At 46.5% G+C, this 27,009-nt stretch overlaps 1 protein-coding gene across 3 annotated transcripts; it reads right to left on the reverse strand.

Annotated features, from left to right (window-relative positions):
- Positions 1-5,599: 5,599 nt before the first annotated feature.
- On the reverse strand, positions 5,600-11,826 carry TRIM56 (tripartite motif containing 56). Of its 3 annotated transcripts, XM_014448224.2 has the most exons (3): positions 11,693-11,826; positions 10,498-10,574; positions 5,600-10,402 (listed from the first exon to the last, which is right to left on the reverse strand). In XM_014448224.2, exons 2-3 carry the CDS (start codon positions 10,542-10,544, stop codon positions 8,110-8,112), a joined length of 2,340 nt encoding a protein of 779 aa, XP_014303710.1. In that variant the 5' UTR covers positions 10,545-10,574; positions 11,693-11,826; the 3' UTR covers positions 5,600-8,109. The 3 variants fall into 3 exon arrangements, with proteins under 3 accessions (XP_014303710.1, XP_023602811.1, XP_023602810.1); XM_023747043.1 differs by lacking the exon at positions 10,498-10,574; XM_023747042.1 differs by lacking the exon at positions 11,693-11,826 and having other exon boundaries at positions 10,498-11,053.
- Between the last annotated feature and the right edge of the window lie 15,183 nt (positions 11,827-27,009).

The following is a 27,009-nucleotide window of genomic DNA, read 5'->3' on the forward strand; positions in this document are numbered from 1 at the left end:
TGCCCTGGGGTGGGCAGGACCTCCCTGTGTTCTAGCTCAGCTCCAGGCAGCAGGAAACCCATAGAAGAGTTCAGCCTTCCCCAGCTTGGGCCTGGCAGCCTCCCAAGCAGTCTGTGGGGTGGGAGGGAGTGGGCTGCAGGATCAGCACAGCCCCACCCCGGCTCTGCTGAGCCCAGGCAGGGAGAGCCAGGCCCAGGGTCTCCAGTCCCCTTCTCTGTCCCAGGCCCCCAAGATTCTCCCACCAGGAAATGTCTTTCCAGCTGAGGAAAAGCTGCGCTTCTGGGCAAAGGTATTTTCTGGAGGTATAATGGGCTCGCGTGGGAGGCTGGTGGGGAGAGTTATAAAGAAAAACATCAATCAGCAAAGATTATGTGGGGTGTGACTTTCCTGGAAGGCCTCCCGGGCAGCTCCTCGCAGGGCGTGGTGAAGCGTTGGCTCTGGCGGCAACAGTTGGTGCTGGCCTCGCTCCGGCTACTTGCCCAGCTCCTGGTGATCTTGTTTGTGTTGCATAATCTCTGTAACCTGACCTTCCTCACCTTTAAACCAGGGATGAGAGTAGTATCTGCCTCTTAGAACTTCTGAGGGGACTACATGTTTGATACAGGTACAGCGCACAGCAGGTAGAGGGGCCTGGATCAGAGTAAATGCTCAATAGATACCATTCACTCACTCACTCACTTATCTCAGAAACTATTCTGAGGGCATATCAGTGTACAAGACAGGCCAAATGTCCTGTCCTTCCGGGGCTTGCCGTCTCCCCAGGGTGGATATTGGGGGAGGAGACAAACAACAAACAAGAAGCAGGATAAATAATGAAATGGAATGCTACATTAGGAGGTCAGAGTGCTATGGGAAAAAGAAAAAGTACAACAGGGAGACTATTACCTTTTCCCCCAGAATTTGGGTAAGTTTACTCTTACTCATGTCTCCCTTCTAAGGAAAAGAATAAACCTCTTTTGCCTCAGGCCATGCCTGATGACAGCTGCGTCTCCTCCCAATGTATCTGACACCAATGCCGGTGACTAGGTTTTAGCAGATTCACTCATGTGTTCCTTCCACCAGCAGATATTTATGGAGCACCTGATTATGGGATGCTCAGCGTGACTCAGAAGTTCTTGTCCTGAAGGGTCTTGCAAGTGACGAAATTGCTGCATATGATCAGGCTTTGGAGAAGGGCGGGCAGGTGCGGTGGCGAGCAGGGGGCAGTGTGTGCCCTGCACGGTGTGCACCAGCCCGTGGTGCCAGCCCCTCCCTGGACTCGGGGCTGATCCACTGCAGCTTTCTTTGGCTGTTTTCTTCTGGTAAGTTGATGGATTTCCCTAATTTAGTATTAAAGGGAGGGAAAATATGCATTGTTATTTCTGAGGGGGGAAGAGATATTTTCTAAGTTGGGCTTTGAGCAAAATCAAGGCCTGGGATCCCCCATCTCACCCCACCCCCTCAGAGGGGGAAGGGATGCTGTGACCATCTATCCCAGGGGTCCTCAAACTACGGCCCGCGGGCCACATGCAAATACAAATATTGTATTTGTTCCCGTTTTGTTTTTTTACTTCAAAATAAGATATGTGCAGTGTGCACAGGAATTTGTTCATAGTTTTTTTTAAACTATAGTCCGGCCCTCCAACGGTCTGAGGGACAGTGAACTGGCCCCCTGTTTAAAAAGTTTGAGGACCCCTGATCTATCCAGTTGTGTGCCCAGCCTGTGATGTTTATAGGCCTCCCCACCCTATAGTGTGGCCTCTGCTGCCCTTATTTAAAGGCCGGCCTGATCCTGGAAGAGCAGTGAAGGCAGAGAGGCCCCTTGCTGCAGATCCCACAGCTGTGGGAAAGGAGGTGGCCCTGATGCCTCCGGGGCGTGACTTCTTGAATGCAGAGGAGGAGAGACCCAAGTCTGCGGGAGGCTTGGCCACATGGCTAGGAAGCCCAGGCCGTGTGTGTCTGACCACAGAAGCAGACACGCCACCTTGGGGTTTGGAGCTGGGAACAGACCGTTCTCTCCACAGTCACCGCTCACATGGACCACAGTGATCTCGCCTGCACCCGGCCCCCTCAGCTGCTGAGTCATGCTCCCTGGGGTTTGCAGAGGCGAAGCTCCAAAGCAGGCTGAGTCATTAGATGATGAATTGTGGAATTCTTATTCAGGCTGTCACCACGGCAGCAGTAGGCCCTGATCCACACCTCCTGTTCCCCCACCAAGCCTCTCAAAACATTCTCCCCTCACTTGTCATTCCATCTTCATCTTGGGGGGCCCTGACAGTGAGCACAAGACAGCAGTGGGATGCGTAGGGGTATCCCTGAGCTTCCCTTCTTGTGTCTGGATTCTGGACCTATTATAGCGACAGGGGTCTGGTCTGTTAGCTCAGGAAAGAACCTCAGATCTCATTTTGTTCAACTCATCGGCGAACAAGGAAATAGGAGACACATGCTCGGGATTTAGAGCTGTTTGGAAGGTCAGCTTTGGAGTCAGAATCTAAATTTACTTCGCATGAGCAAGTCTCGCCAGGCTTCCGTGTCCTTGTCTGTCAAATAATGTTAATGTTCCTACTTTGTAGGGGTTGAGGCTGCTGGAAGTCATGGGTGAAAAGCACAGGGAGGTGGGTGCTCAATTAGATGGGAGCCTGAGGCTGTGTGAATTAGAAATGAAGACCTGAGGTCTTTCTTCTTCCTGCTCAGGACACTCAGAGGGGAGGGGCAGGAGAATGGGGGGTGGGGGGTGGGGGGGAGGAAGAGGCTTTGGAGACAGATCAGAGGAGGGAGGGTGGGTTGTGCCAGCAGGCAGATATTCCTACAGCCTGATACCTCCCAGCCCTGCAGGGGCCACTGTGAGCTTGCAAATGCAGCATGCTAGAAGGTATTCACGATGTTCATTTGGTTTCTCCCAAACAGAACGCCAGCAGAGATCAGTAGTGGGCACAGCTACCCTGACCTGGGCTCATCACCCAGTCATACCTCACCTGAGCGTTCCTGTGTGCAGTCCCGCTAGGCCAGATCACCTGCTGGCTCCCACCAAGCCTTAGCCTGGAAGGTACACCTTTTCGCCTACAGGGCCCCTCTGCTACAAGCAGGAGTGGCCCAGGACAAGGGTGGGACCACAGATGGTGACCATGCCTCCCAAGTACTGGGTTGGCATCTTTGGAGCTACAACAGGGGTGGCCATGATATATTTTCCCTTTGCCATCTGGGCCTGGGTGTTAATAGTCCCCCCTACCCATGAACCACCCGAGAAAAGGTTCAACATTTTAAAAAGAATTTATTCAGCAACAGGATAAAGATATAAACACAACTGAAGGAATGAGAGTTTACAGCACATTTTTCAGCCCATTTCAACTAAAAGAAATTTACTGGGCTGACGCCATAGATAACGAAGCCCCAGTTACAATTTCAACCCTCTCTCTTGGCTGATACGCCAATCAGTCCAAATGTTCTCCCGAGACAAGTCAGGCTGCCTTCTAAAACCTCCCCAAGGCTACTTCCTGATCGCCTCTTTATACACAGGCCCTTCTCTATTTGGTCCCAAAGATTCCTCACCTGGGGCTTCAGGTGAGGTCCACCCTGACCCTGCTGCACCTTACCCACTCCCGCAACCAAAGGCATCTGTGGTCCCTCAAAGATCCTTTTTTGCTTTTGTCCTGATCCATTTAACTAAACTATACTCACTCACCAGTTGGGTAGGATGGTTCTGCTACCTCTGGTCAAGTTACTAATCTTCCTAAACCTGCATCGGAACTTGGTCTACCTCTTGCAAGGAACATTTTTGCGTGCTCTCTCTGGTAGCTCTCTACTCCAGCTAGTCCAAGACTGCATTCTCCCCAAAACAGAACTCTGGACCCTTGTCCAGTCTCCCATTTAATTCATGGGATAACTCTAACTCCCAGCTGACCTGCCAAGGAGAGATGGTCAAGTCCCTTGATCTTGACACCCACCTACCCAGCTCAGGTCACCGACCTCACCAATTTTCTTGGAAGATCTGCCTTCTCTCTTGGACTCTGCCCCTGTGGAATTTTATCTCTGTAGATTTATTATATAACATGGCTTTATAGACACAGTAATAATAAGACTACAATGAAAGGAGAGCTATTCCCTCCCAAATTGTATTTTCTCTAGATTATCAAGAGATTAGGCCACTCTCGCCATTTTGAACCTCTAGGAATCTACGGTTATCAGTCCTTCATTAGTAGTCTGGTTCTCAGCTGGCTTTTCGGAATAGCATCGCATCTTAGCAAGCTGGCCATTGGTCCCTTCTGCTCCTATAGTCACGGTTGTGTTATAGTACATGGCATCTTCAAATAACTGCTGGAATGAAAAATAAAAGTCTTCTCCAAAGGAAAAGAAGGTAACCGCTCTACGCAATGTCGAGCTTTTATCTGCAATATGTGCACATAACATCCCATTCAAGCTTACACTGATGTAAGAGTATTATGTTAGTACAAGTGAGCTGAACTTTTTTCTAACCAATACCTCGGATTTGAGCTTTATGGCATACAAAATACAAATAATTCTACTTCTCACCCAGTCCTCACAACCCTGTGAGGTGGGCATGGTGGGTAGTATTATCCCCACTTAACTGATGTAGAAACGAGGTGCAGAGAGGTTAGGGAGCTAGACCAAGATATAGTTATTAAGTGGAAGAGCCAGTACTCAACCCAGGTCTCTGCTTCTTCATTCACTTTTTTAGGTGCAAAGTACTAGTATATGAAAGAGGTTTTCTGCTCCCTTTCTCCCTACCTGAATGAATGGCATTCTCCTTTCACCAGTACATGCACCAGCTGGAGAGTTCCAAACGGGAAGAGGAATGACTGACCAAGTTAACTGTCGTGGTCCAGTGGGGATGGGGGCGTATCTTTCACAATGTTCCTGATTGCTTAAGATCTGTAGTTTAACCAAGAACTCTTTCCCTCGCTGCTGAGTGGCGCTTTCTGTGGGTTTCGTTAAGATTCCCAGGTCACAGTTAAGATGCTGGGATTTTACCTCTAAGTTGGCTCAATGCTATACTCCCCATCTATTTCATATTTTGCCAGTGTTCTGTGCCTTCCCACCCCTACCCCTTAATGAGGAAAATTTAGAATTTCTGTCAATCTTCCAATGCCTGGTTTTCCGGGATGCTTACAGCTTCTGGAAAAGTCACGTGGCTCCTGTATGTCTGGAGCATCGGGATTTCTTCTTGTAGTCAGGTGGCATTTCCTTTCTAAAGGTCTCTATTCCTGGTTTGCCTCCTGGGTGAGCCGCTTGGCTGGAGCCATTTCACCAGCCAGGTCCTCGGCATATGGTTCCTATACAGCTCTGTAGAGCTGCTGCTCCAACCTGAAGATGTGTGATCCCCAGGTTCCCCTCCACACACATAAGCAGGACACCCCAATCTCAACTCTTTTGTGACTGGGAGCTGGGCCACGCCGCCCCACTGTCCCCTCCCCAAGCATATGGTGGACTGTGTCCACAGTGTCCCCCTGCTGGAGATTTCCCATAAGCCAAGGTTTTGGACAACTTGGTTGGGTAGGGGCTATGTCATTTAAGGTGGCAAATCTCTGGTATCTTACCACTGTCCCATCCCCTTTCACAGCTATTAATTCATTTCACACATGGCTTATGGGAAGGGAACTATGAGCCATCTTTTTGTTAACTCTGCAGACAGAGCTGCAAAGACAGACCCTCCCCACCAATGCAACTCACCCGACACTAGTTGGTTCCTTAGAACCACCACTTGGTTTCCAGTTGGTCTGAATTAGTTGGCAAACTCAACAAGACCTTCCCCTGCCTTCTGAGCACTCCACAATGATCTCCCTTAAGGGATCACTGACCTTGGTAACCCTTCCCATAGAGGGCTCCTTGGTCAGTCACCAAATAGACCCCTGCTCTGATGGCCTTTCTCCCTGCCACGCCCGGCCAGCTGGTACTCTCCCCCTGACTCCTGCCCCTCTTCTATCAGAACAGTCTCATTTGTGCTAAGAGACATATCCATTCGCAAATCCAGGAGCTCTTCTTGAATATCATTTATAGAGGTGTATTTTTAAAGTAAATATTCAAGCATATGTTACTTAATGGACAAAAATAACTAAGTAGTAATGTGCATATACGAGTAACAACAGCACAAAATAACTCAGAAAGAACCCAATCTCCCAAATCACTGACTATTTACATATTTTGAACCTATTTCCACTTGGTAATGATTCAGACATGCTTTCACCTTGTTGCAATCATCATGTGATCATAATCCGAATTCTCTTTTGCCTTGTGATTACATCACACAACATATTCTTGTAAATAGTTTTCATAGTTATCATATATGAAGGCAGTAGCTCATTGTCCTAACAGACCACAATCTACTTAGCTGTCCCCCACAGCTGAGCAGTTCCAGTCAAGACTGTAATTTATAGGGTGGCCACAAATACCTCTGTGCAAATACTTTTTTCTTTTGAATTATTTTCCCAGAACGTATTCCCCAAAGTGAGATAACTGAGTTTTACAGTCATTTTTTTTTTTGTACTCTTGTCAAGTATTGCTAAAATTCTCTCCAGGAAGCACCATTTTATAGTGCCAGGAGTCTGTTTCTCCACGACATATTTTAAAAATGTATTTCTGACACATGAAAGCGGCTGACTTTTAAAAATCGTTTTGCTTAGTAGTCTTGGCCTGTGCACGTTTCCTCCTGGGCACACAGCCTATTTGGTCCTCTGACCAAGTAAGATATGTTGGTCACTGCATATATGCAGGCTCAGCTCTTACTCAGATCAATTCTACATATGCAGTCTTCTCATCTTATTGTTTTTTAAAATCTTCGTTCTTTGCTGTACACATTTCAATTTTTATATAATTGAATTTGTTCACCTGGCCTTGAAGATTTCCCCCATCACATCAATAAACAAGCAATACGTCCCCTCCTCCATGCTCTGCGCTTTCGATTTGGACTTGTCCTAATTCCCCTGGTTCCCTCGAACACTCCATTGTCCATGATCCTAACATTACGATTCCCTCAGGTCATCTCTCGACAGCCCCTGGCTAAACACGTCCACCTCAGTTCCACCATTGCCATGACCTACGCAAAGAACCCGTGGTTGTGGTTCACCTCCAAGGTCCTTCCCTCCGGTTTTCACTCCTCCACCATCCTAGCCCCACTACAACTTCTTAGGGTTTCCAGCCATTGTCTCCCCAATCCCACAGCAGGCCTCTAGGGTTGGGTTGTTGGCCCCGGCAGCAGTGGCCTACCGAAGGACACATTCCCTCACCCCTTAGTTCAGCCAATGAAAGCCAACATTTCTCCAACGGAATTTTGCTGGAAAACTAAGAGGAAACTAAATATAGACTCCAGGAAATGTAAAGATATAAACACAGAAGAGATCCTACATAAGTCTTGGCTCAGAGGTGGCAGGGGCACCTGGGGTCCCTTCTCTCACACTCAGAACCCCGGGTATCAGACTCTGACCCTGCCAGGTTGTCTTCCAGCAGCACATTCTCTTTGTGGACTTTGAGGTAAACCCCTCTTAGTCCGGGCTGGCCCTGCACTTGGTAGCCCATGAAGCCCATCCCATACTGCATGGGGGACGCTATTATCAGAGAAGCCTGCACTCCTGCCCACGGCTGTGGGAGATGCCATGAACTGCCGTTTTGAAATCCCAGGCCTCTTCTGACCTGGCGTGTCCCTGTCCCAATCCGGGGAGAGCCAGTTCAGAGGCATGTGCCTGACACACCCTGAGACCTTGTGGGCTCGGAGGACTTCTGCCCACCTCCCCAAAGACTCCCGCTGGGCTCCTCCACCAGGAATTGTTTCGAAGAATGCAAATTAGGACAAGCTTACCAATCTCAGAGACTTAAACTATAACAAGAGTAGCAGAGGGGGTGGCGGTGATGGTGGGGGCAGTCACCCACAAAAAGCAAGAGGTGGTTTACTCCCAGCACCCTGCCAGTCCCTCCTCCTCTGCTTCTGGGAACTTTGGTCATGCCCCACGCCTTGGTCCCTAACTCTGCACACCCAAAACGGGGTTGGCAGTGTGGCATGTTACAGGGAAAGGTTGCCAACACCTGCCCTCTGGGAAAATGCCTCGTCCACCACCTCCCATGATAACCCTGCCCCACTCCCTCCCCAATCCCACCCAGTTCCACCCCAGGCCCAGTCCTTTAACTGTCAGGAGAGCGGACCCGAAAGATGTGGATGGTCCCGTTACTGAGGGACACGACCAAGTACCTGCCGTCCACCATGGTGGTCACCCGGGGCTTTTCCAGGCCATGATAGGCTGTCAGGAAGTCGCCTAGCAATGACCCCTTCGGGTCCAGGATCACCACCTTGTTGACCTCTCGGAGGGTCAAAAAAATATAGCCCTTCTTATCCACAGACACGGAGCCTGGCTGGCAGCCATGCAAGCCTGGTCCTCCGTACTCCCCAATCACCTGACCCAGCCCATCACAGACTACCACACTATTCTGCTGCCAATCTGACCCCACAAAATTGCCCTGGGGACTGGTGGTCAGAAACACCAGTGCCCGAAGGCCTCGGTTGGCCTTGCCCCCCGGGATGAAGCGGGTGGCCAGGCTGCCTTCCATGTTGTACACCTCCACGTGCCCCGACACACTGACAGCCACCCGGTCCCCACTCGGCATGGCAGCCACCGCATGGCTGGCCTGGGACAGGCTCAGTGCCCGGCGCCACTGCACCTCACCGTCAGGGCTTATGAGGTACAGCCGAGCCCCAGCTGAGAAGGCCACCGCACCCTGCAAGGCGGCCACGCTGCACGGGGAGCAGCCCTCGGGGACAGGTATAGCGCCTTTGTAGTCGCCATTAAGGGAGAAGCGCTTCAGAGCCCTGTTCTGCTCATCAGCCACCAGGATCTCCCGGGGGCCAAAGGGACAGAGCCCAGTGATCCGGGGAGACCGCTTGTCTCCAGGCATCCGAGTGGGAAAGCTGCAGGAAAAGATGGGCCTGGGGAGGAGGCCAGAGCCCTCCAGGTTGGGCCCGGGCGCAGGGCTGGGCTCCCGGGAAATGGACTTGAGCCTGCCTTTGAATTTCCTCTTCTTGTTGGATCTGCCGCCCCCTGCAGTCTGGACTTCTCCATCCTCTTGAGGCATCTGCGATCTGCCTTCTCTCTGGGCCTGGGCTCTGTCTGTCTTTGGGGTCTGGGCTCCATTTTCCTGGGGAGGCTGGGCTCTGTCCTCTTTTGGGGTCTGGGCTCCATCCCTACTCTGGGGCTGGGCGGCACCTTGTCTCTCCATCTTGGCTCCATCCTCTCTGGGGCTCTGGGCTTCCTCACCTCCCTGGCTCCCAGCTCCATCTTTCCCACTGTCCTTCTGGGACTGCTGATTCTCAAAGGAGAGCCACAGTAGCTGGCTGTTCTTGTCCAGGAGCCCAGGATGGAGCTCCAGCTGGGGCAGCAGACAGGGGGCTGGTCCAGGCATCCAGGGACAATCCTGCAGCTGCCGGAGCCTCTGGGCAATCGCCCCCTCCAGCGAGAGGATCTCGGCCTCGCGACCGAGGCTGAGCACCCGACGGGCAAAGGCAGCGGCAGCCCGGGCCACCTGCTCCCGGCCCTCCAGCTCTCCCAGCCTTTCCCGAGCAGCCTCCTCGGCAGCCTCCATGTGGGCCTTTAGCTGCCCCAGCACCTCCTTCTTCTGGGCCAGGAGGGCCCGGAGAAGCCCCGCAGCAGCCTCCTCCACCTGTGTCCCCACCCTGGTCGCTTGCTCCCGCAGGCGGGTTAAGGCTTCCTTTTCCACCATCCGGGCAGCCTCTAGCTCGGCCAGGTTCTTGTCCACACCTGCTAGTAACTCCTCAAGGCCTGGTCTTCGGGCACGCACAGCTTCAGCCAGGGGCAGGCAGGGGTGATCCAGGTGGGGATCCAGGCGACACTCACGGCACAGTAGCTGGGAACAGGGCTGGCACAGGAAGCGCAGGGCCTCTCCTGGGTGCTGGGGGCACTGGGCTGCCTGGCGCTCCCGGGCCTCCTCGTCATACCACCCTGCCCTGTAGCCCACCAGGTCCACCACTCGGTGGGTGTGAGTCTGTCGGGTGCAGCGGTGCCCATCGGCACAGGCCTGGCACAGGTCATCAGCACAGTCTAGGCACCGGGCTGTGGCTGGCCCCCCGGCACTGGCACCCCCCATCAGAGGGCACAGCGCACAGGCTGGCTTTCCTGCGTGCAGGTCTCCACCAGCCCGAGCCCTCACCAAATCCAGGAGCCCATTGACAAAGAAGTTGGTCTTGAAGGCGGCCACGCCAGCGGGTGGCACTGGCACGGTCTCGCGGCACTCAGGGCATCGGAGGTGGCCGCCCTCGGCCAGCTGGGCAAGGCAGTCCTGGCAATAGGTATGCAAGCAGGGCAAGGTTTTGGGTGCCCGCAGCTGCTCCAGGCAGATTTTACAGGCCAGGAAGTCGCTGCTCAGGGCCTCCAGGAGGGAGGGTGAGGATCCTTGGGACATCATGCTGCAAGCCAAGAGTCAGGATTAGCAGAACACGCCACCAGCCTGCCCTCCTGCCTCTCCCGCTATGCTCAAGCCCCACCAGGACTGGAGAATCACCTGGATGGCCAGGAATTTTCTTCTGGTCTTCTGAGTTCTCTGTCCATTTGCTCTTGAGCCAGGGAGATGCCCTCCTCCTTGCATACATTCAGCAAATATGAAAAAAGTCAGTGCTGCTTGCATGTGTTAAGAGATATAAGAAATGACAAGACCAAGAAGAGAAACCCCTGGCCTCAGAGAGCTAACAGAGTAACGACAAGCCTGGTGGCAAGTGAGACCCAAGCCCCCTGTGTGAATAGGTCCTGGGGATCCTGCTGGGGCTGAGGTGCTGGGTTGGGGGGACACAGCGGAAGGCCCAGGTGGGCGGAGCTGTCTTGACTCCTGGCGATTGGGGCAGTATAAAGGGCCCCAATTTCCCCCGGGCATACACCTGTCTTCTAGACCCTGGGAGTGGCTTCATGGGGAGTGGGGGCCCCACTTCATGCCCTGACTTCCTGAAATGGGTTCTAGAGCAGGCAGCAGGGAGGCTGAGGGAAGGGGCTGCCCTGCCCGCTCCTTCCAGCCGCTGGGCCTGGGGGTCACAGTAGCCTTTGCCTCAACTCCTAGACCAGTGATGGCGAACCTTTTGAGCTTGGCGTGTCAGCATTTTGAAAAACCCTAACTTAACTCTGGTGCCGTGTCACATATAGAAATTTTTTGATATTTGCAACCATAGTAAAACAAAGACTTATATTTTTGATATTTATTTTATATATCTAAATGCCATTTAACAAAGAAAAATCAACCAAAAAAATGAGTTCGCGTGTCACCTCTGACACACGTGTCATAGGTTCGCCATCACTGCCCTAGAGTCCTCTTCTTTCAGTCTTTCCTGCTGCAAGAGGCCCTCTGCTCTCCTAGAAACCTCTGAAGGGTCTGAGATGCGTGAGGCTCATCTGGGCATCCCCCCAGCTCCCAGCACAGTGGCTGTGAAATACTGAAGGGACTTAGGGAATTTCCCCCAAACTTCCGGAAAGTGGGGGCTGGGGACAGAGCTCAGAGAGTGGGAAGGGGTCTTTCCCAGAGAAGCCTCAGACCTCTGGTCCCGTGGGGTGAAGTGGGGGTGCTCCCGCCCAGCCTCCCCTCTCTTCCTGACTTCCGGGTCCCTCTCCCCGCCTCCCCCCTCCCTTCCTCTTCCTCCCGTGCGCTCTCTCCCTTCCCCCAACTCCCTGCAGTTTAGCTCTTCCTTCAGCTCCCCTTCCCCGCCTCTCCTTACCTGGCCTCAGCTGACCCTGGGCTCCAGCACCAGGAGTGGGGGGCCGAGGCCTGGACACGGCTGCGGCAAGGTGCCTGCAAGAGAAACAAAACTGAAACTAACTGTACTTGGCAACTTCCGTCCCAGCTCCGGGACACCGACGAGCACAGCCTCAGGCCCCGCCTTCTTCCCCACCCCGCCAGGACCTCTTCCTGGGGGGCCCCACCCCCATCAGAGCTCGGGCCCCTCCTGGAGGCTCCGGGGTCTGCGGGTCAGGTGTACCCTCAGGACTTGCCCCCAGCTGAGCGTGTTTGTTCCTCTGAGGGGAAAAGTTAGAGATCATCTGTGATTCAGACCCCAGTTCTCAGGCCGGCTTCCAGCGCTGCAGCTTATCTGCAAATCCAGCCCTGGGTGAGGCCCTGGTGGCTTACCCTTCGGCTGAGCTATGGGAGAGCCTGGGGGAACCAGATAAGGGGCCTCCATCCGAGGGGTTCAGCAAAAGCTTCTTGGAGGAGGCGTCACTTGAGATGAGTTTAGAGAGTGACCAGGGGTTCGGGGGTCGCTGGAGAAGAATACAGGGAAGAGTGTTCTGGGAAGAAGGAACAGCCAGTACGTGGACGCAGAGGAATGAAATGGCACGACTCTCCCGGGTGGCTCTAAGTGACCTGGGATGGTTTGTGGGAAGGGGACCTGTGAGTGGTGGCAGATGAGGGTGTAGAAGGAGGCAGCATGGCCAGATCTTAAAGGGCCGTATGAACTGCATGGAGTCTTGCGTTTCATCCAAAAATCTAAAAGGAATCACTGAAGGATATTTCCCCCAACATCTTATGAAAAATTTGAAGCACAAGGAAATTGAAAGAATTGCAACAAACACTCCTATATTCACCACTTGGATTCCGCAGTTAACATTTTTACTATAGTAACTATATGATTCATCATATACCTATTCAGGTACGCACCCCTTCATCCACAATGACAGGGTTTCAGCAGGAAACCCAACTGAGGGGAGCGCACTCGCAGCAGCTGAGAGAATAGAGGAGAGCCTGACTACAGGGCCCAAGTGAAAAATGGGGGGGGGGGGGGTCTGAGCTGACCCCGTTACCGTGCAAGGCAGAAGAAGCCATGGGACTGTGATCAGCCCTGGGAGGGAGGTGAAGGAAGGAGGGCAGGATGCCCACCAGGTTTTGTGGGTCTAGAGGTCAGGAGGGAGGGCTAGGCTGGTGACTTTTTCATACATCTCCCGTGTGTATCTATGGTTTAGACGAGGTCACTCAACAGTGTCCAAAGGGAGAAGAACAGGGCTGAGATGGCACTATGGGGAACACAGACATTTAAGGGCAAGCGGGGGAGGGGTTGGGGCTTGAAGGAGTCTGAAGTAGTTGCCAGAGGGGTAGGTGGGAATCCAAGAGATAGATCACAGGAGTCATCGCTGGAGAATGACCAGTGATGTGGAATGAGACAGACCAGAATGTCAGCCAAGATGAGGACAGAAAAATGTATTGGCATAGGTGTGCCCTGAGGGTATGCACACACCTACACGTGCGCATGGCCTCTGAGTGTGCTTGTTGTGCACATTCAAGAATGATTTGTTAAAAGCCTACTGTGGACAGACAGTGTGCCATGCACTGTGGAATATACAAAGATAAACAAGACATGCTCCCTGCCCACTGAGAGTTTGCAATCTAATAGGGGAGGCGAAATATGTACATGGTGCAATATGAGACAAGTAAGACAAATGTCATATTAAGGTGTCAAAATTATCACCACAACGGCTTCCTTTTCTTGGGTATTTAGCATGAGCTTGACATGGGGTGTTGTAAACATATCCTGATTTAATCCTCACGGTAACCTGGTGAGATAAGTATCATTATTGCCTTCATTTTACAGGTGAGGAAACTGAGTTAGAGGGAGAAAAAGTGATTCACTCGAGGAAGCCACATAAGTGCTATGATGATCCGAACGAAGGAGAATTTATCTGCTCCTGGAATGGTGGTGGTGGTATAGAAATCAGGAAGGCTTCCTGAAAGAGGAGACATTACAGTTACTGTCCTACCCAGCCTCCCTTAATGTTGAACAAAGCTTAAAGGGTCTACTGTGTGTGGCCAGGCCCCAGGATTATAGTTTCTCTACTCTGAGAAAAGGCTCCTAAACCAAGTGATAACTCAACTACAGCTAATTGATAAGCATTACTGAAACCGGACAGTGAATGGCTCTGGGCTGCCTGTCATTACTTGAGCCAATTAAGCAGAGGCAGCATTGAATCATATATGAGTGTTTATTCCAATAATGCAAGCAGTATGGGAGAGCAGCAGGTCATCCACAAAATCTGCTATCCCCGCTCCCCATAAGCCAGCTGTTTATATTGGGTAGAAGGACAAAGATTACATGGGAGAGTAGGCAAAAAAGGTAAGAATGGGTATGCAAAGTGGGCAGTTTACTGGCAGTGTGGGTTGGGGTTTGCCAAAGCCTCGGGGTATGCAAAGGGCTGGTGCCTCTGGTTGTTAATCTTCCCATGATAACTGGCAGCTCCCAGCTGTAGAGAATGGGCTGAATTTCCAGGTGAGCTCCCAGGTCCCCCTCCCAGCCAGGTTGGAATGTGCATTCTTTAATCAGAACAAAACAACCATGGTTAACATAGCACGATTAACATTGCTTATCATTATAGCTAGTCCCCAATATTCAATTTTTGCCCCTAACATTACCATGGTTTCATGTGCAGGGGAGAAGGAATTGGGGGTAGGGAGGAAATAGTTTTTGGAAGCTGAGGGCACCTCAAGACGACTCTGGGGGAGGTGGTTGGTCTGAAGGTGGTTGGTCTGGTTGGAATGCGGTTGGGTGGAGAGCAGAGTCAGGAAATGGCAGTTGAGCAGGCAGAACAAACTAAAACTTCCTGTTTAGAATCCTATAAGGTCTTAAGGTCGTGGGGAGGCATTATAGGATTTGGAAAGTTTGGACTTTATTCTGCAGGTACTTGGGGGTGTTGGGAGGGTGAGCAAAGATTTTTAATCTTAATTTACATACATAATAAGGATAATTTAAAATACATTTAAAAATACACGTCATCATTGTAACAAAATATTTTTCTGTGTATATTTCCTTTGTTCACTGTCCATATGAAATATATTTTACATAATTGTACTTATAGTATATGTTAAGTCTGATCAAATAATTGAATCCACACCCCCTCCCTTGGGAACTGACCTTTAGACCACTTCACAACCTACATTCCCTTTAGCTTAGACCACATTCCACTTGCTAAGACAACATTCCACTTGCTAAGACCATTATCTTTCCCCTCAGGACCTGCCCGGAGAATTCTCCACCCAGAAAAAGCCAATTCCTTTAAAATCTCTGACTCCCCATGCCTGCGTGCTGGTGCCATTTTGGAGCTCAACCCATTTGGTTATCCAGATGACCTAATACATTTATAATTCTGTACCCCTTTTGGCCTCGTGTGTTTCTTCTTCAGCAATCCTAATGTTTGGTGCCGAAACCAAATTCATGAATCCCTTTTTTTTTACACCTATTTTTACTGTGTGGAATCACCGTCTTCTACCCCTGATACATGTATTATGTGTGTGTTTTAGTTTTCTTTGCCTTGTATAGTTTTTGTTACCTCCAAGTTGTTTTTCCTCCCTCCCTTTCTTCCTTTTTAGATGGCTGTACTTATTATTTCACATTTTTTTGTTAATTCTCACCAGAGTGTGTGTGTATAGGGAGAGGGAGGGATCGAGCCCACAACCCAGACATGTGCCCTGATGGGGAATCGAACTGTGACCTCCTCGTTCATAGGTCGATGCTCAACTACTGAGCCACACCAGCCAGGTGAGGATATATATATATATATATATATATATATATATATATATATATATATATATATATAATTTTTGTTGTTGTTGTTAATCCTTACCCAGGGATATTTTTCCATTGATTTTTAGGGAGAGTGAAAGAGAGAGGGAAAGACAGAGAGAAACATTGATGAGAGAAACATATCACTTGGTTGCCTTCTGCACAAGCCTGCAACCAAAGTACATGCCCTTGACTGGAATTAAACCCGGGACTTGGCCTCTAGGCTGATGCTCTATCCACTGAGCAAACCGGCTGGAGCAAAGAAAAAAAAATTGCTCTTCAGAGAGTGGAAGAGAGGAGAGAGAGAGAGAGAAAAAAATGTTGATGTGAGAGAAAAAAACCAGTGGACTGGTTGCCTCCAGCACATGCTCCCATGGGGGTGGGGGGGGGGGCGTGCAAACCCACAACACAGGTAGGTATATGCCCTTGACCTGGAATCGAACCCTCGACCCTTCGGTTGCCTGGGCTGACGCTCTAACTACTGAGTCACACCAGCCAGGGTTAGTTCACATTTTAAAATTAGCTTTCTGAGGTATAATTTACATATAATAAAAATCACTAATTTAAGCCTATAGTTGAATGAGTTTTGAGAAATGTATATAGTCATGTGATTAACAACACAATCATATATAGTACAATATAAAAACAAGGAGATTGACATTGGAACAATACTATTAACTAGACTACAGATTTCATTCATATTTCATCAGTTTTTACATGCACTCACGTGTGTGTGTTCTATAATATATATAGTTCTATGCAATTTTATCACAAGTATAGATGTATGTAATCACCACTATAATCAAGATACCAAATTGTCCCATCAATACAAAGACACTTCCTCCCTCCATCCCTAACCTCTCTCAGCCCCGATCTGTATTCCATCTCCATAATTTTGTCATTTCAGGAATGTTATAGAAATGGAATCATAAAGAATTACACATTTGGAGACTGTTACTTACTGTTCTTAAGATTCATGCACATTGTTGCATATATATCAATAGCCCATTTCTTTTTATTGCCGAGTCATATTCCATTAAATGTACCCCAGTTTATCCATTCTCCCATTGGAAGACATTCAGATTGTTTCCAGTTTGGGGTTATTACAAATACTGAACATTTATATAGTTCAGTTACTATGAACATTTATATAGTTTTTTGTGTGAACCTAAGTTTTCATGTCTCTGGGATAAATGCTCAGAAGCATGATTGCTTGGTTGTATGGTTAGTGTATGTTTAGTTTTACAAAAAACTGCCAAAACATTTTTCAGAGTGGCTGTACCATTTTACCTTCCCACCAAGGATGTATGAGATCCATTTTCTCCACATCATCATCAGCATTTAGCATTGTCAGATTTTTATTTTATTTATTATTTTATTTTATTATTGACTAGAGGTCTGGTGCACAAAATTCGTGCACTTGGGAGGCAGGCTCCCTCAGCCTGGCCAGCCCCCTCTCACAGTCTGGGAGCCCTCAGGGGATGTCTGACTGATGGCTTAGGCCCGCTCCCTGCCGTGGAGGCAGGAGAGGCTCCCACCACCGCCGCTGCACTCACCAGCCGTGAGCCTGGTTCAAGGCTTTTGGCTGAGTGGCGCTCCCCCTGTGGGAGTGCACTGACCACCAGGGAGCAGCTCCTGCATTGAGCGTCTGCCCCTTGGGGGTCAGTGCGTGTCATAGTGAACAGTCATTCCACTGTTTGGTCGATTTGCATATTAGCCTTTTATTATATAGGATTTCAGAGAGGAAGGGAGAGGGAGAGAGAAATAGAAACATCAATGATGAGAGAGAATCATTGATTGACTGCCTCCTGCATGCCCCACACTAGGAATCAAGCCTGCTATAGGGGCATGTGCCCTGACTGGGAATTGAACCTCGACCTCCTGGTTCATAGGTCGACACTTAACCACTGAACCATGCTGGCCGGGCATATTGTCAGACTTTTAAATTTTAGTCATCCTAATAGATGTGATACCTCATCATTAGTTGGCATTTTCCTGATGGCTAATGATGTTGAACATATTTTCACATGCTTGTCTCCCCTCCGTATATCTGGTGAAGTGTCTGTTCTTTTGCCAGTTTTTTAAATTGGATTTTTTAAACTACTGTTGAGTTTTAAGAGTTCTTTATATATTCTGTATAAGTCACTTGTCAGATTTGTGATTTGCAAACATCTCCCAATCTGTACCTTATTAACAATGCTTATGGGCAAACATTTTTAATTTTTATGAATCCAATTTATCAATTTATTCTTTTATGGTTTATGTTTTGGTGTCATGTCTAAGAAATCTTTGCCCAACTCAAGGTCACAGTGATTTTCTTCTAGAAGTTTTATAACTTTAACACTGATATTTAGGTCTGTGATCCATTTTGAGTTAATTTTTGTACATATTTTGAGGTAATGTGTATTTGTTTGCATATGGGTGTCTCATTGTTCCAACCACTATTTTTTGAAAACAACAACACATCTTTTTAAAAAATATATGCTTTATTTATTCCAGAGAGGAAGGGAGAGGGAGAGATAGAAACATCAATGATGAGAGAGGATCATTGATTGGCTGCCTCCTGCACGCTCCCTACTGGGGATCAAGTCTGCAACCGAGGTACGTGCCCTTGACTGGAATCGAACCCAGGACCCTTCAGTCCATAGGCCGACACTCTATCCACTGAGCCAAACCAGCTACGGCAATGCATATTTTTCTCCTTGAATTATTTTAGCATCTTTGTCAAAAAACAATTGACCATAAATATGTTTATTTCTGGATTTCCTATTCTATTCCATTATTCTACATGTCTATCCTTACGTCAATGCCACACTGTCATGATTACGGTAACTTCACAGAAAACTTTGAAATCAGGTAGAGTTCTCAATCTTTGTTTACTCAAAACTATTTTGGCTATTCTAGGTTCTCTGCATTTCCAAATAAGGTTTAGAATCAGAAGGTCAATTATTTAAAAAGCTGTCTGGGATTTTCATTGAATCTATAGATCAATTTAGAAATAATTACCATCTTAATAGTATTGAATATTTTAATTTATGAACATAATATATTTCTCTTCATTTACAAGGTGGAGCAAAAGTAGATTTATAGTTGTGAGTACATGAAGCAGAGTTTATTCTTGCATTCTTGTTTATTAATTGTATTTTACATATGAACAACTGTTAACCTACTTTTGCCCCACCCTGCCTTTGTCTCTTCTTTAAACCTCTCAGCAATGTTTTTTAGTTTTCAGTGTATAGGTCTTGCACTTCTTTTGCTAAATTTGTTCCTAAATATTTTATTTTTGGGATGCTTTTTTGAATAAAAAATTTTAATCTCAATTTTTATTGTTTATTGCTAGTTTTGGAAATAGAACTGGTTTTTTATGTTTTGGTCTAATAGCCTATGGCCTTGCTAAACTCACCTATTAGCTTTTTTTGTTTTTCTTTTTTCTTTTTGGACATTCCTTAGGACTTTTTACATTCAAGGCCATGTCATTCATGAATAAAGACAGTTTTATTTCTTCCCATCAGTATGCCTTTCACTCTTTTCTTGCCTTTTTGTACTAGAATCTTCAGCAAAATGTTGAGTGAAAGTGCTGAGAGCAGACATTCTTGTCTTGTTCTTGGCCATGGGGGGAGAGCAGCCAATCTGTATAATTAGGTATGATGTTAGCTCTAGGTTTTTTGTAGCTGTCCTTTATCAGATTGAGAAAATTTCCTCTATTTCTGATTTATTGAGAGTTTTTATTTTTAATCATGAATGGGTATTGGATTTTGTAAAAATTTCCGCATTAATTGAGATAATGTGTTTTTTTCTTTATTCTATTAATGTGGTATACTACATTAATTTATTTTTAGAGTTAAATCAATGGTACATTTCCAGAAAAAAACATTTAGCAATAGTGTCCAATCCTATTTATATGTTGCCGGATACAATTTGTAAATATTTTGTTAAATATTTTTGTGTCTACCCTCGCTAATTTGGCTCAGTGGATAGAGCGTTGGCCTGCAAACCGAAGGGTCCCAGGTTTGATTCTGGTCAAGGACACGTGTCCGAGTGGCAAGCTCGATCCCCAGTAGGGGGTGTGCAGGTGGCAGCCAATTAATGCTTCTCTCTCATCATTGATGTTTCTGTCTCTCTCTCCCTCTCCCTTCCTCTCTGAAATAAATAGAAATATATTTTTTAAAAAAGAATTTTTGTGTTTATGTTCATGAGTGATATTGGTCTGTTATTTTATTTTCATGTGATGTCTTTGTCTCTCTTTGATATTAGGGTAATATTAACCGCATAAAATAGGTTGGAAAGTGTTCCGTTTTCCTCTGTTTCCTGAAAGTGTTTGCATGGAATTGATATTACTTCTGCCTTAAATGTTTGATGGATTCCTCAATGAAGCCGTCTAGGCCTGGACTTTGTGGAAAGGTTTTAAAACACGAATGAAGTTATTAAAAGTCAGGGTATTGGCAATTTAGACTTTCTTAATAGAGGTAATTATGATAATTTGTGTGTTAGTAGGAATTTTTCTATTTCATCTAAGTTGTCTAAATTGTTAACATAAGCCTGGCCAGTGTTGCTCAGTGGATTGATCATCATCCCGTGCATCAAAAGGTCATTGGTTCTATTCCCAGTCAGAGCACATGCCTGGGTTGTGGGAGAACCAATGTTTCTATCTATCTCTCCCTCTCCCTTTCTCTTTAAAATCAATAAAAACATATGTTTTTTAAAATTTTGAGCATAAAATTCTTCATAATAATTTCTGTAATCCTTCTGATTATTTAGGGTCTGTAATAATTTTCACTCTGTCATCAATGATTTTGGTAATCTGTGTCTTTTATCTCTATTTTTTTCTTGGTCAGTCTTGCTAAAGATTTATCAATTTTATTGGTTTTTCAAAGAATCAATTTTGGTCTCACTGATTTTTCTTTGTTGCTATTCTATTTTGCATTTTATTGATTTCTACTCTGATTTTTATTTATTTTCTTCTACTTAATTTGGGTTTGATATTCTCTTTTTTTAGCTCTTGAGATGAATCTTACATTATTGATCTTAGGTCTTTTGTGTATCTTTTAAAATGTTGCCAGCTCTTTCCACGAGCGCCTCCGTATCTCTGCACTTTACTTCCTCACCTCCTCTGAGTCTCAGTGTGCTTTTCTCTTTCCTTCTAGTTGTAGAATTTCCACTCAGCCAGCCTTCCTGTGGTTCTGGATGAAGTCCGTTTTGTCTTTTAGTTGTATTTTTGAAGTGGTTGTGTGAGGCAGCAATTTCAGGTGTTTACCTATGCCGCCATCTTGGTTTCTCCTGCATATAGGTTCTTTGGTTAATTTCTTCCTTCCTCCCCCTTCCCTCTGAGAATCCTCAGTCTGTTCCATGTCTCTGGATCTATTTTGTTTGTCAGATTATTTTGTTCATTGGATTACACATATAAGTGAGATTATGTGATACTTGTCTTTCTCTGACTGGTGTATTTTACTTAGCATAATACTTTCCAGGTTCCTCCATGCTGTCTCAAAGGTTAAGATAGTGGTTCTCAACCTTCTGGCCCTTTAAATACAGTTCCTCATGTTGTGACCCCCAACCATAAAATTATTTTCGTTGCTACTTCATAACTGTAATTTTGCTACTGTTATGAATCGTAATGTAAATATCTGATATGCAGGATGATCTTAGGCAACCCCTGTGAAAGGGTCATTCGACCCCCAAAGGGGTCGCGACCCACAGGTTGAGAACCGCTGGGTTAAGAGAGCCAGCAGGTTGAGAACCGCTGGGTAAGAGATCCTTCTTTTTTTACAGCTGCATAGTATTCCATTGTGTAAATGTACCACAGCTTTTTTATCCATTCAGCTTCTGATGGGCACTTGGGCTGTTTCCAGATCTTAGATACTAGTATTCTTTCTGATTGGTGTCAGGCTTCTTAGGATATATTTCTAGAAGTGGAATCACTAGGTCAAATGATATATTTCTAGAAGTGGAATCACTAGGTCAAATGGCAGTTCCATTTTTAATTTTTTTGAGGAAACTTAAAAACTGTTTACTACTGTTCCCTTTTCTCCACATCCTCTCCAGCACTTGTTTGTTGATTTATTGATGATAGCCATTCTGGCAGGTGTGAGGTGGTATCTCATTGTTGTTTTAATTTGCATTTCTCTGATGATCAGTGACCTTGAGCATTTTTTCATATGTCTCTTGGCTAATTGTATGTCCTCTTTAGAGAAGTGTCTATTTAGGTTCTCTGCCCATTTTTTTGATTGGATCGTTTGTCTTCCTTCTGTTGAGTTGTATAAGAACTTTAAATATTTTGGAAACTAACCCCTTATCAGATGTATTATTGGCAAAATATGTTCTCCCATCCAGTGGGTTCCCTTTTCATTTTAATGCTGGTTTCTTTTGCTGTGCAGAAGCTTTTTATTTTGATGTAGTCCCATTTGTTTATTTTCTCATTTGTTTCTCTTGCCCTAGGCATTGTATCAGTGAAAATTTTGCTACATGAAATGTCTGATATTTTGCTGTGTACATTTTCCTCAAGGATTTTTATGGTTTCATGACTTACATTTAAATTTTTTTAGCTATTTTGAGTTTATTCTTGTGTGTGGTGTTAGTTGGTGATCTAGTTTCATTTTTTTGTATGTACCTGTCCAATTTTCTCAACACCATGTATTGAAGAGACTGTCTTTACTCCATGTATGTTCTTGCCTCCTTTATCAAATACTAAAAGCCTGGTGCACGAAATTCGTGCATGGGGGCGGGGGGGCGGGGAGGATTGTCCCTCAGCCCAGCCTACACCTTCTCCAATCTGGGACCCCTTGAGGGATGTCCGACTGCCCGTTTAGGCCCAATCCTGGTGGGGTGACTGGGCCAGCAGGGGAGGGCAGTTAGGGGCAACCAGGCCTGCAGGGGAGGACAGTTGTGGGGGACCCAGGCTTGCAGGGGAGGGCAGTTGGGGGCGACCAGGCCTGTAGGGCGCAGCTATAGGGTTAAGCCTCGGACTGACCTGTTGCCAAAGCCACAAACAAGTCCCAGCTTAGAGGGCACATAAAATTTTAATATACTTGACTTGAAAAGTGCCTAAGATCCATCTCCTTAAAATAATTTATCACTACTGCCCAACCAAGGTGGCTCAGTAGTTGAGTGTCGATCTATAAACCAGGAGGACATGGTTCCTTTCCCAGTCAGGGCACATGCCTGGGTTGCAGGCTTGATCCCTAGTGTGGTACATGCAGAAGGCAGCCTATCATTGATTCTCTCTCATCATTGATGTTTCTATCTCTCTCTCCCTCCCTCTCCCTTCCTTTCTGAAATCAATAAAAATATATTAAAATTTATCATTACTTAAAGACATATTGTTGCTATACATGTGACAGCTACATACAAATAAAGTTATAAAATTGTCCTTGATTTTACAGTGACAAATGAAAAGCATTGCAAGTCTCCAAACAAGATTTGTAGAAAATTTTATTGTTGTTTTTTGTTAAACAGCATGAGCTAATAACTTATTGGAATATAAAGATGGGAGTTAGGTGAGCAAGTTTCTGATGGAGAAAGGGGATATTTTCATAGATGTTGATGAAACAATCATTGGCCATTTAGTTGTTTGTTTGTTTTTAAAGCAAGATTCTTGTGCACATATTCTAGTCACTTTATGCACAATAAAAGAATGAGGAAGGGGAAATGAAAGAATTAAGAAAACTATTCAGGATGTGGTGGAGCCAAATTGAAGTTTTCTAATTGAGAATGTGTTCTTGGTCTAAAGAAACAGAATTTTGGGCGAAAGTAGCTAGTTCTCTTTTTAGTAGATGTTTCCTGTCTGCTATAGGACTATGTCAATTGTATCTTTTTGCTTTTTTGTTGTTGTTGTTAATCCTCAGCTGAGGATATTTTTTCCATTGATTTTTTTTTTAAGAGAAAGTGGAAGGGGAGGAGAGAGAGAGAGAGAGAGAGAGAGAGAGAGAGAGAGAGAGGTGAGATACATATCAATTGATTGCCTCACAAATGCGCCCTGGCCACGCGGGGATCAAACCTGCAACCCAGGTATGTGCCCTTGACCAGGAAGCAAACTGATGCTCTAACTAGCAAGCCACACCAACCAGGACGTCAATTGTATCTTTGCCATTTATTTCCAACTATGTGGGCGAACCTATTTCTCTGATTGGCTGCCTATCAGATTGAAATCTGACCTGCCTCACTGACAAACCTTATCATTCACAATAGGCTTTCATTCGTTTCCTAATGAAACTAATCTTACACTGCATCACAGAACCGTCCTGCCCCCCACCTTCACGTCACCTTCACCACTGTCTTGGTCTGGACTCCTTTCTTGGGTCTTTCATCACAGCGAGTACTGGATACACAAAAGATACCAGACTCCCACCAAACAGGCACAAGAACGGGTTGACAGTAAAAGAATGAAAAATATATATCATTTAAACATGAGCGAACTGGAGTGGTTACATTGATATGTTAATATATGCTAATATTTTTTAAAAAAATAGAGACAAAGAGGGACATATCATAATGATAAGAGGAAGATGTAGAAATTATAGGCATTTAACAACAGAAGGAGACAAAAACTACAAGGAGAGGTAAAATCCATAGTGTCCACTCAGCAGTTGTTGTTCCAGGATGTTATGGCTCAGCCTTGAGCTGAGTTTAGCAGCGGGCTAGTAACTTAATAGCCGCTCTGAGAACTGATCACAAATCTGCGTAGAACCCCCAGCCCCAATGGCCTCCCTCCTCTATTTTTTACGTGACTCTCTTAGCAATGCCTATTCTATGTTATTTCTCCTTTATTATTAGCCACGCAACAAAGTATATTAAAATGAAGTTATTGTATACTATTCACATAAAGATAAAATTATAATGGTAGACCTAGCCCAGCTGTGGGCAAACTACGGCCCGTTTGAAATGAATAAAACTAAAAAAAAAAAAAAAGACCGTACCCTTTTATGTAATGATGTTAACTTTGAATTTATATTAGTTCACACAAACACTCCATCCATGCTTTTGTTCCGGCCCTCTGGTCCAGTTTAAGAACCCATTGTGGCCCTCGAGTCAAAAAGTTTGCCCACCCCTGACCTAGCCTGTCGTCCTGGCCTTGGTGCTTCTGTCATCCAGCCCAGCCAACCTGTGGGCCTGATGTGCACTTAGGTCTGGGTATACCCGAGACACGTCAGGCCGGAGGTGTTCGCTCTCACTGAGAAGCATGACTGGTGCCTGTCTCATGCTCCAAAGAAATCATTTCTGCCTCCAGCTGTCCAGGTGAGACTGGCAGCAGCGTCCAACCTCCTGCTCACCTCATGGATAACAGCTGTCAAACTCAGTCCCCATATTCCTGTTGACACGAGGCTGGAATTCAATCACTCTCGTAGCAACCACAATTGCTTTGAGTCACTCAAAAGTCACCTAGTCCCTGATCAGCCAGCCTTCATAGCCCAGGACCAGAAGCTCCAGGATCGGGTTTCCAGTGACAGCAAACCTTGCGTCGCGGCCCAGGCTGACAGTAGTCCCTTTCTCCTTTTACCCTCCTTGACCTCTCTGACATTTTACTTATTTGCTTTTTTAAGGTCCCAGCCTCACCGTGCTAAGGAAGTTTGTTTTCTGGTAGTTGGAACCTCATAACTTCTATATGGAAATTTTCTAAAGGAATCTTGGCTTGGACTTAAAAGCCTCTATTATTTGCTCTTCTATCCTGAGGCTAGAACCAAGGCCAAGAAACTCCTTCCACAACATTTCCTCTGCAATGCCTATAAGTTGGGGTGAAATCCTATCTCATAGGTAGTATTCCCATTTTATAAGGTTGAACAATACTTGAAGAGGTTGCTGCACTTATGTAAATTAGTCAGGCCTATGCTAATTAATGAGGCCTCTGACATGTGGAAATGTTGATCACTCCCTGCTTAAAACTGGCTCCTCTCTAGGCCTATGCCCTCCTCCTTCTCTGAATGCTCCTTTCTGCTACCCTGCAAGTAGCCCACCCAGCAGTGCAATCCACTCTGAGCTGTCTTTGCCACCCCGGCCCACCAGAGGGAGCTCTTATCCTGCCGAAGCCGACTCCACTACACGAAAAGGATAACAACCAAGCCAAATCACCTCTCCTTGTTTCTGGGTTCTGGGAGGTGCCTGTCCGCCTGAGGCCTGCTCTTGCCAATAATCAGAGGCCCCTGTGCCCCCCTCTATTCTGATATACCCCCAGAGACCCCTTCACCTCCCTCTTTTTTTTTTAATATATTTTATTGATTGTTTACAGAGAGGAAGGGAGAAAGATAGAGAGCTAGAAACATCGATGAGAGAGAAACATCGATCAGCTGCCTCCTACACACCTCCTACTGGGGATGTGCCCACAACCCAGGCACATGCCCTTGACCGGAATCGAACCTGGGACCCTTCAGTCCACAGGCCGACGCTCTATCCACTGAGCCAAACCGGTTTTGGCACCTCCCTCTTTTTTAAAAATATGTTTTTCATTGGTTTTTAGAGAGAGAGAGGGCGGGAGAGGGATAGAGAGAAACATCGATCCATCTGCTGCCTCCTGCATGCCCCTCACTGGTTCATGGGTCCACGCTTAACCACTGAGACATACCAGTCGGACCAACCTCCCTCTTACACTAGTAAATCTCCCACAAAGATTCCCCTCCACAGGACATCAGGTGCAAACTATAAAGGGGCAGCAAGAAAACTCATTAATCAACCTAAATAATATTTTAATGCAATATATATTTTTAAAATCTACAATGAACTAAACATCAAAATTGTGAAGACAGGATCAACGATCAACACGACCAAATTTCCCTTTTGCTCAGGCCTCAATTCAGCTCTGCTGGGCCTTGCTGGGTTCGACCCCCTGTCACTAACTCAAGGACTTCTTTTCTGTATTTGCTTCTCTTCGACATCACCGTTCATCTCTCCCCGGACTCCTTCTTTAGCATATTTGCCATCTTAAAACTGTGCACAAAGAAAAGGGGCCACATATTAAGCCTCACAAACTCAGGGAAGGCCTGCACGGCAAGGCTTACAAATCAGAGACCTAAAGTAACCATATAGGACGGTCTGACATTAAAACCTTTTAACTAAAGGTGAGTCTTGGTGGGTAGTCATGTCCTAGCCCAGTATCATCCTTGACAAAGGTCAGTCTTCACCTTCACGGAGTGTATTGTCTTTTTGCCTCTATGATAACACCTTTGGAATGTCAGAGTACAGTAATCCTCTTTTTTCCAGAGCCCTCAGGGCACAGTCTCCTACCAGAGCACCAGATGCCAGAACCCCTCACTGTTATCTTGTTTCCCCGCATACCATCTCTATGTGCTGTACATTTCCCCACCAGAGCACTGAGGCCACAGAACCCCATTGTTATGCTGTTCCCCACATACCATCTCTATGTGTAAAACTTAATGGTTAACTGCCCTACACCCACCGACGTAAAGGAAATATTTCTCTTCATTTTACTCTTTATTCAGTTTCAGAGACTGAAAATAAAACAATCTTGATTCATTGATAACATGATTGTCCATATTGAA

Source organism: Myotis lucifugus, unplaced genomic scaffold, assembly GCF_000147115.1.
Source record: "Myotis lucifugus unplaced genomic scaffold, Myoluc2.0 scaffold_783, whole genome shotgun sequence".
Taxonomy (NCBI): Eukaryota; Metazoa; Chordata; class Mammalia; order Chiroptera; family Vespertilionidae; genus Myotis; species Myotis lucifugus.